Source organism: Panthera uncia, chromosome F1 (genome assembly GCF_023721935.1).
Source record: "Panthera uncia isolate 11264 chromosome F1, Puncia_PCG_1.0, whole genome shotgun sequence".
NCBI classification, from domain to species: domain Eukaryota; kingdom Metazoa; phylum Chordata; class Mammalia; order Carnivora; family Felidae; genus Panthera; species Panthera uncia.
In genome coordinates this window covers 63,124,694-63,134,037 of record NC_064813.1, presented here as the reverse complement: position 1 = coordinate 63,134,037, position 9,344 = coordinate 63,124,694, and the positions used below count along the sequence as shown (strand labels likewise).

General features: G+C 66.0%; 1 protein-coding gene across 1 annotated transcript; it reads right to left on the bottom strand.

Moving 5' to 3' along the window:
• Positions 1–1,637: 1,637 nt before the first annotated feature.
• IGSF8 (immunoglobulin superfamily member 8) lies at positions 1,638–8,687 on the bottom strand. Its single transcript, XM_049634706.1, has 7 exons — positions 8,415–8,687; positions 5,003–5,380; positions 3,854–4,315; positions 3,100–3,507; positions 2,484–2,897; positions 2,066–2,196; positions 1,638–1,899 (listed from the first exon to the last, which is right to left on the bottom strand). Exons 1-6 carry the CDS (start codon positions 8,551–8,553, stop codon positions 2,081–2,083), a joined length of 1,917 nt encoding a protein of 638 aa, XP_049490663.1. The 5' UTR covers positions 8,554–8,687; the 3' UTR covers positions 1,638–1,899; positions 2,066–2,080.
• Between the last annotated feature and the right edge of the window lie 657 nt (positions 8,688–9,344).

Genomic DNA, 9,344 nt, shown 5'->3' with positions numbered 1-9,344 from the left:
GGAGCGGGCGGGGGGGGGGGGGGGGGGGGGGGGGGGGGGGGGGGTTGCTGGGGGGAAAGGGCATCAGTGGCCCAAGACTGAATCCCCTGTAGGACTGACTTAAGAGGCAGGATGAACGTGGGTGACCGTTGGAGGGAGAAGCGAGAAGGTCAGACAGCGGATGTGTCTGTGGCCTGTTGTCCACCCAGCTGGGCCAGCCGCCCCCGGAAACGCTATTCCCATCCCACCTCCACCCCCTGCCTGGCGTCATCCGAGTCGCCGGGGGCAGCCCAGCAGGACGGCGAGGGGAGAGCAGGGGCAGCTTGGGACAGGGTGGAGGTGGAGGGGACCTGAGGCTGGCCTCCTGGGAGAGGAGTGTTTGTCCAGGCAAGCGTGCGCTCCCACGACACCGGTCCGGCGGTGACCTCCACCCCTTGGTCCTGGCCACACCCTGCTCCTGTCCTTTAATAAAAGACTGAACCCCTCAGAGGAAAGCACCCCAGTCTGTTCCGTTCCAGGCTGGGAAGCAGGATCCCGTGGGCCCCCGTGCCTCCGGAAAGCCGGGAAGGGGGTCGGAGGGAGCTGCCGGTGTGGGTCCGCTCAGAGAAACGTCTGCCTCACGTCACAGGGCCACCTGGGTCACCACGGGTCAAGGATGAGGTCCCTGAGCCCTGGCCTCGGCTGTCCCCTCAAGAACAAAGGTTGGGGTGTGGGATAGGGTCGCTGGGTTTAATTGGGGGAAACGGGGGGTGGGGGTCTGGACCGGAGGGGCGGGCCGTTTGTATCCAGGCCACCCGGTGACCGCTCAGGGCACCACCGTGCACGGCGCAGGGAGTCAGGGGACCTGGACTGTACTCCCGACACGGTCGCTAATTAGCTCTGGGACTCTGGGCAAGTTATACCCCTTCTCTGGGCCTCAGTTTCCCCTCCTGTAAAAATAACACTTAGAAAACTAGTAATGTCGAGAAAACTCGATAACTGTTTAAACAGCTGCATTAAAAGAGGTAAACTGGGTGCCCCGAAGGTGCAGGGCAGCTAAGAATTTTCAGATCGGAGACTCTTGAAGCAAAGACAAGTTTGAGGGGCCCTTGGGGCACTGGAAGGGAGATGGGCCAAGGCCTGGGGGGTACAGGCAGGCTGTGGGGGACATTATGGGGGGGCTCTGTGGACACAGGCCCTCGCCTGGCTGCCGTCCTCCCCACCCCCCAGGGGGCTGTGCTCTGGGGCATCTGTTGGGCTGCGAGACAGAATAAGGAAGTTCCGGAGGGAAAATGGGAGGAGTCAGGTCCGAGACCCTGAGGACCAAGAATGAGAAGGCAGAGGGGTGTGGGGAGTTCAAAAAAGGGCTCATCAGAAGCCCCTACCCTGCAACATGGGAGGAGGCTGGGAGAGGGGGCCCGGCTCGGTGCACTCACCCCCTCTCTGTGCTCCCCTCCCCGAGGAGGAGCCCCGACAGGGATTGGCAGGGCACTGACAGCTCAGGCAGCAGATGGGACCCAGGTGTCCCCTCCTGGGGTGGGTGGCTCGGCCCACAGAGGCCAGATGGTGTTTATGGTGGGAAGGAAGGCCTGAGTCGTCCAGAATAGGCGATCAGCCCCCCAACAGACCGCCTGGCCACACCCCTCGGCCCCAGGGCAGGAAGGCACGCCAGCCCTGGGTTCTATAAAACAAGTTTATTCACATTTTAGAAAAACGAATTCTAGGACAGGGGATGGTCTCCCCGTGGGATGGGCATAAGATCAACGACAGAAGGCCAGAGCGGGGAGCCGGGAAGGGAGGAGTGGGGGCTGGGGGCCACGGCCCCCACTCTGGGTGGGGAGGTCAAATAAATTAAAGGAAGGGGGGACAGAGGGAGAGGGGAGCCAGGCAGCCAGAAGTGCTCTTGGAGCTGGGCTGGAAGACAGTCCACACCTGCGAGAACTGGGGAGAGAGAGCGCGGGGTGCGCTAAGGACGGAGCCCCGGTGCCCGCTTCTCCCCCAGGCGGGGCCGGGGAGGGGCACTCACCCCAGCACGCGGTGGCGGGGAGGCCGGGGCCAGGGGGCGGGGGGGAGGGAGACAGCAAGGTCGGGGGTTCTTTGCCCTCACCTGGGGAGCAACGGGTCACCGTTTTCGAAGCCTCTTCATGAAGCAGCAGGTAATGGTACCAAGGACAGTGGCGCCTGTGACTAAGGCGACCCCAGCGCCCACCAGCAGGGGCACAAACAGGGTGTCCAGGGCTGGGAGAGAGCGGACGGCTCCGTTCAGCCCGGGGTGCCACTACCCTGCCACGCCCGCGTCCCAGTGCCCTCGCTGCCGGGTCGCGGGCCCCCTTCCTCCTTCCTCCATTCCCAGACGGCGCCCCCTGCCCTCTCCTCCCAGACCAGGTTCAGCGGGGATGCTGGGGCCAGAATGGGACGAAAGCGGGTTTTCACGCAGGAGAAGGGGGGACGGGAGCATGAGGCGCACATGGGAGGGGCAGAACAAGGGCCCCGGCCGAAGCGGGGGGCGGGCAGGGGTCACTCACCGTGCGTGTAGGGGTACACCGTGACGGGCCCCGAGCGAGCGCTGCCGGCCTGGTACCAGCTGTAGTCGGCATGCCGCACCCAGGCGCTGGGGGCGCAGTGGTACACGCCTTCGTCCTCGGGCCCCAGGCCGTGCAGCCTCAGCCGGTGGCTGCGGGGCCCCACCAGCTCCACGCTGACCGGGCCTCCTCCAGGCCGGACGCCCAGCTCCGCCACGCCGTCCTGGCCCACGCCGCCCACCAGCCGGGCAGGTGCAGGGCTCAGCTCCCCTTCCTCGGGTCGCTCCACCCACCAGCTGGCAGCCAGGCGCAGCCCCGGGGGGCCACCGCGCACAGAGATGTTGCAGAGCAAGGACGCCGTCTCCCCACGGTACACGGTGCCTCCCGCCAGCCAGGCCACGGCCTCCAGCACCACGCCTGCAGGACGAGGACGAGGACGTGGGGTCAGAGGGGTGTGGGGTCGGGACTGCTGTCCGAGCAACACCCCAGTCCTGAAGAAGAGAAGCGGGGAGACCGAGGCATGGCAGCAGCCGGGGCGGAGCAGGGGGGGATGCACAGAAGCAGAAGGAAGAGGTCCCACCAGCCCCGGACCCTGGCCAGGCCCCAGCCACCCCCTCACCTTCCTCCCGCACGTGCACCGGGAGCGGCCGGGAGCGGGCACTGGCCGCTTCTCGAAGCCGAGCCCCAGACCCTCGGACGTAAGCCTTGGCCAGGCAGCGGTAGGTACCCGCGTCACCTGGCCTGGCAGCCTCCAGCCGGAGCCGGTAGGTTCTGGACGCCACCTTCTCCATGGCGATGTGCCGGCCTTCATAGCCGGGGCCCAGGCTGCCCACACCCTCTGTGTCCAGCTGGGCCACCAGGCGGCCGGGCCCAGGGGCCCCGGCAGGGGCCATCTCCCAGCCCACAGAGTACGCAGCGTGGCGGCCTGGCGGGGGCAGCGCCCCGGACACGTTGCACAGCAGTTCCAAGGGCTCTCCGGGGCCGATCCGCCGTTCCCCGGGCCCCACGGCCACTGCCAGCTGGCTGGCTGCAACACAGGACGGGGAAGGGGCGTCACGGAGACAGCAGGGGGCACAGAGCTCCTGACTCCCCACCTGTAGTTCTCTCCTGGACAGCGGCACTGTCACAGGGTAGGACCGTGGCGCCCACCCAGGGCCTGACTCTCGGCCCTTGGCCATGGCCCTCCCATCTCCACACCCAACTTCGGAGCAGAGAAAACCCACCACGGGAGGGAAGTGATGCAAACGGGATGGCTCACTGGGGAACACGGGCTCCCTGGAGTCGGGCAGGGACCGTCCGGTGCCCGCCCTCGGCCACGGGGCCCACTGCGACACCACAGCCCCCAGCTCCCACCGTGGGCCCGTGGCACTCACACAGCGTCTGCACGTCCACGTGGGCCAGGACAGCTCTCTTCTCCGCGATCTGGGCCCAGCTGCCGTCAGGATCCTGAATCCACTCGGCAGCCGTGCAGTGGTAGGTGCCCGCGTCCTCGGCCTGGGCGCCCCCCACCACCATGCGGTAGCGCTCGGCCCCCTCCTTGCCCAGCCGCAGCTCCCCTGCAGCCAGCCGCTCGGCATAGGGAGCCCCAGCCTCCACGGCCAGGTCGGGCCGGAGCCCCACGACTTCCTGCAGCGTCGCTCGCCCTACGGGCGCCTCGGGCACCGCTCTCCCGAAGGACACGGCCAGGTGCGTGTGCTTCTGCGTGCTCGTCCGCGCCAGGCAGCCCAGCGCCAGCTCCTGCCCCTCGTGCACCGTCAGGCGAGGCGGTGAAGTGGGGGCCTGGCGGCCTCGGGGCCCCGGGGGGGTGGCAGACACCTGCAGCACATCTGGAAGAACTGGAGAGAACGGCCGGAGTGGGGGAGGGGCCGGGAGCCGGTGGCCCTCGTTGCCGTTCCCCGTGTACCACCTGCTTCCTGAAATAGACCGTGGTGAGCTCCTACCGGGCCGGGTGATCTCTTCTCTAACCCAGTGGTGCCAGGGACGGTGCTGGGCACCCCACAGGCGCTCAAAAAATACTTGTCAAAGTTCACAGCCCAGCCCGTCGCCTACTCACCCGTATGTGTGGAGCCGACCCCTGTTTGAACTACAGAAAAGTGGCTCTGTCCTCCTTCCCAGAACACAAAGAAATGTAAGAGAGCAAGAATGTCACGTGGCCTCACTCCTCCTACCCTACCTCCACTTCCTCCCCCTCCGCCCCCAGATCTGGACCCTGGAATCTCCAGGAATGGCCTCTATTCACCCCAGCAGGCTCCCCCCACCTGGGAATGGAGGGGACTGGCTCCCCCTTTCCCCGGAGGTAGCTCCATAGAACAGGAAGAGCCAGCAGCTGGAACGAAGAGACCTCGGTTAGAGGCCCAGACCGGCCACCGGCCTGTGGGCGATGTTGCGCGAGTCCCGTAACCCCTTTGGGCCTCAGTTTCCCCAGCTGCAAAACCTGAGGGGTGGTTAGACAGGTCCCTCCTGGCCCCGACGTTGCGCCTTCTGCGTGGGTGGGCCTCGCCCCCCCCACCCAGGGCCGCTACCTCTCAGCTCCACCTTGCCGCTGTAGCTGCCCAGGTAGCGGGTGTCCGTGGACGGGGTGTAGCACTCGTAAATGCCAGCATCCTGGGCCTGTAGGCGGGCGATCCTGAGCACCACGGCGTCCCCCTGGAGACGCTGTACCTGCACCTCACCGGCCGCCACACGGGGCCCGAAGACAGCGTAGGAGAAACGGGCATCCCTGGTGCTGACGATGCCCAGCGCGGCCTCTGGGGCCTCAGGCCTGTAGAGGAACCACTCGAAGTCCTGCTGGGCAGGGCCCTCGTAGCCACTGACGTTGCAGGGGATGGAGACGGCCGTGCCAGCCACGCGGTACAGGGGCCCCTGTGGGACCAGCACCTCCCGGGCAAAGCACTCGGCTCCTGTAGGGAAGGACGGGAGATGCCGGAGATGCCTGGGTCCCCACCGCATCGCCCACTACCAGCCCCGCTCTTGACCCCTGCCCAATGAAGGACCGGAAACCTGGGGAAGGCTGGGACCCAGCTGGGACCCAGGGAAAGGATGCCGGGAGGTAAGACACCTGGATCTCGAGTCGGTCACGGACCCGGGTTTGCCTCAGGACCCAGAAACACCCCATTTCCGGCGGGTCAGAAGTAAGGCCCCTACGGGCAGAAAGAAGTCTATCTGCTTCCGCTCCTTGATTCCAGCTGTACCTGGATTCCCTCCCCCATTTCCCCACTTTCGTGCGTTCTGGGCCCGGTCAGCGGAGCCTTCCAACTAAGGGACTCAGTCCCCACGTCCCTCTCCTTTGTTGGAGGGGAGCTGGCAAAATCTTGCTTAGAGCGGCGGGTTGGCTCAGCTGTGTCACCTGGACCAGGGGACTCCAGACAATGGAGCCAGTGGCCCAAGCAGGACAGGGCACAGACCCAGTCAGTTCTCACCACACAATGCCCTCCCCGCCCCGTCCAGCTGTGCCATGAGCTCACTGCTTCTCCCATCCCACAGGGCTGCCGAGGCAGCTGAGGCTTATGGGGCAAGAACCAGCCTCTGCCCTGGCCTCTGGGGGCAGAAGATCGCTCCCCCAGCCCCACCCCCACCCCCAATCTTCTAGGCTGACCCAGTGGATGCACAAAGCCCCCCTCCCAACTCCCTAACAAAAGCCTTCATTTGCATACGGTGTGCATTCATTTACATAAGGTTCCCTCTGTGTTGGGAGGCGCAAACTCAGGCCGCCCCTTCCTGTCTTTCTCTCCTCAGACAGGCCAAAATTCTCTTCTTCCCCATGCTGCCCCCACCTCCAGGCCCTACGCTGCCCCCAGCAGATGCTCCTGAGGCCCTTGGAGGGCTCTGCTTCTTCCTTCTCTCCTTGCATCCATCCTTCCGTAGCCCCACTGGATAAGATCACAGAACTCCAGTAAGGAGGGCTGGGCCAGCCCCCTGCCTCCATTTCACACATGAGAAATGTTCAGGCAGAAGTATAATGTCTTGACCAAGACCCTACTATCCTTAGATGGCTTCCACAGGTCCCTGCAGAGCAACAAAGCCAGAGAAGAAAAGGGGGAAATCCTAGCAGAGGCCCGGGGAGACTGACCTCACTAACCAGAATTCCCATCACTCCCAGGGGCATACCCAGGGCCTTTCTGCAGAGGCTGGAGAAAAACACCAAGTTTGTGGTCAAGCTCTGCTCTCTGGCTCCTCCAGAAGCTGGGCTCTTAGCCCTTTCCTGTGGCTGAGTCCAGGGAGGAGGGAGGCACTTGCGGTCGCTTGGGTTCAGCAGGTTGGGTCCCGGCCCCAGCCCCGTGCCCCGTGCCCCGTGCCCCGTGCCCAGCTGCATGGACACATCCCTTGTTCTCCCAAGCTGGTTTCCACACTGGAGGAGAGCTAAGAGCTTCCATTCTGACAATGAGTGAGCCTGTGACTCAGGAGGGCCCTACCCTAGGGCATTTCATAATCTAGGTGACATCTTTGGGCCTCCGGGCAGACTCTGCTCAGAAGGGCCCCCTCCCACCTTCCTGGCTCCACAGCTGCTGAAGCTTGGAGATCCCCATGGGAAAGTCAGCCAGCCGCCTTAGGAAACCAGCTGCCAGGCAGCTCCCTTCCCAGCCAGAGCGGGGAGGAGGGGCAGACACCTGCTTTGGGGTCCATCGGATCTGGGTTCAAATCCAAGCCCTAGCGCTCACTAGATGTGTTCTCTGGGGCAAGTCACTTCATTTTCCTCATCTTCGGAATGAATGGAAATACCCGCACGCAGTGGGCAGGCAGATCTCTGTGGTCTCTTCCAAGTCTGTGCCCCACCCCTCCCCACCTCCTCTGGGCCCTTCCACTCCACGCTGCCCACTGGGGACAACGGGCCAACTGCTAGGCAACTGGGCCCCACAGCAACTCCCTCCTGCCTCCCACCCAGGGCTCCAAGGAGAGGCCTCATTCTGTTTCCCCAGGGCCCAGAGACTATGCAGCCAGGGGCGAGGCTCTGCTTGGCACAGCGGTGGGGCTCTGGTCTGGAAACAGGCTGCTGGGGCTACGTCGTCAGCCTGCGCCTTGACTATGGCAGCTTTGAATCCGGGTGGCAAGGCCACCCCCACGCGGTGCTCTTTCTTGCTTCAAGGGCTTGGGTCTCCCCAACATCTGTACAGGCAGCCTCCCTGTCTGGAAGCCACGCTCCTCCCCAGACAAGCTCCTAAGGGAACCCTCCAGTTCAGGCCAAAAACAACAGCACTGTCAGGGCCCTGATGCATCCACCCAGCGGTGGCCAGAACACCTCGCCATGATCACCCACCCCCACGGATGCAGGGTGCTTGGAGATCCCAGCATCAGTCCACGGAGCCTGCTTTCCCCTGAGGCGGGGAAGGTGGGGGGACTAAGGGGGTGTGACCAGCGGTGGGGGGGCTACAGAGTCAAGTGCGACCTGAGAGAGAGAAAGTGGGCAAAGAGAGACCCAGCCCCGCGCGGAGGCGGCGTAAGAGGCGGAAGTGCCCCAAACATCAGATGATGAAGTGGGGCGGAGGGGAACCATCAGGGGAGACTGAACTTCAAAGATTATGGGCAGAACCGGCCCCTGGGCCTCCAGCCAACTCCGGGCAATTACGAAGACGGGCGAGCACTGCCCACGCAGGGAGGGCACTCAGAGCTGGGCCTGAAGCTCAGTGTGAGGCGGAGGGAGACGTAGCATTTGGGCGCAGAGACCCCAGGACCTGAGTACGCCGACTGAGAGGTGGGGCCGACCCCGCGGCCTGGGGGTGGCATCTCGGTGGGTCCTCACTGGGCCCCAGCCCGGGGCCTAGAGCTGGGGGTCTGGCTCGGCGGGCAGCTGGGCGCCGAGCTCGGGGAGGCTCGAGGCGCCCCTGACGGAGAAACGGGTGCGAGGGGCCCCGAAACGCTGGGGAGGTGGGCCGGGCCGAGCGCCAGGTGGCAGGCACCTGCCGGCAGGGTTGGGGGCCGGGGCGGGGGCCAGCTTACCCAGCATTAGCAGCAGCAGGAGCAGCAGCAGCGGGAGCCGCGGCGAGAGACCGAGGGCGCCCATCCTGCGCGTCCGGCTTTGGGGAGGCTCCGGGGGTCGGCGCGGGCTCTGAGTGGACGGGGGCTCGGGGGGGCGCATGCCCGGGTAGGGGGCACGAAGCGGAGCAGCGAGGCGCGGGTGCACGCAACGGAGCCGAGCGGCGCGGGCGCTTCCAAGTCCCCTCCCTCCCCCTTCCTCTTCCTACAGCTTTCCCTCCTTCCGCGGAGACCATTCCCGCCCCGCCCCGCCCCGCCCCAAGCCCCGCCCCGACCCCGCCTGCCCCTGGCCCCGCCCCGGAGCCCGGGCTCCACCCCGCCCCTAGCCCCGCCCCGCCCCGATCTCGGTCCCAGCCCCACCCCAACCCCTCATCCCGAACTCTCCCAGACCCCGGACCCTGGACCCGTCCCGTCTCCGCTCCGTACCCGGACCCTGGGCCCCCTCAGACCCCGGACCCCGGACCCGCTCAGAGCCTCCCAGACCCCGGTCCCAGAACTAACCTGACTTCTGACCCCGGCCCCGCTCCGCCCTTCTCGGTCCGGGCTCCGCCCCAGCCCCGACTTCAGCCCCGCCCCGACGCCGGGACCCGGGCCCGACCCGCCTACCTGGGTCCCGGCTCCGCCCCGACCCCCGGCCGGCACCAGGGGGCGGCACTTGGGCTCAGCCAAATCCCTACCCGGCATGGTCCCACCGCCCCGCACCTTCCGGCCTCTCCCTGAGAGTTGGGTGAGGGGGCCTTGGGGTCAGTCAGGTGACTGGCCACGCACTTAGGATCCAATCACTTGCCGTGGGCCGTTAGGCCTCGCTGCAAACCCCGCTCAAGTGAGGATGGGCGGGACCCAGGAGTTCCGGAATGCGGAGGGCCGGGGCTGAAGGGTGCAGCGAGGCCGCAC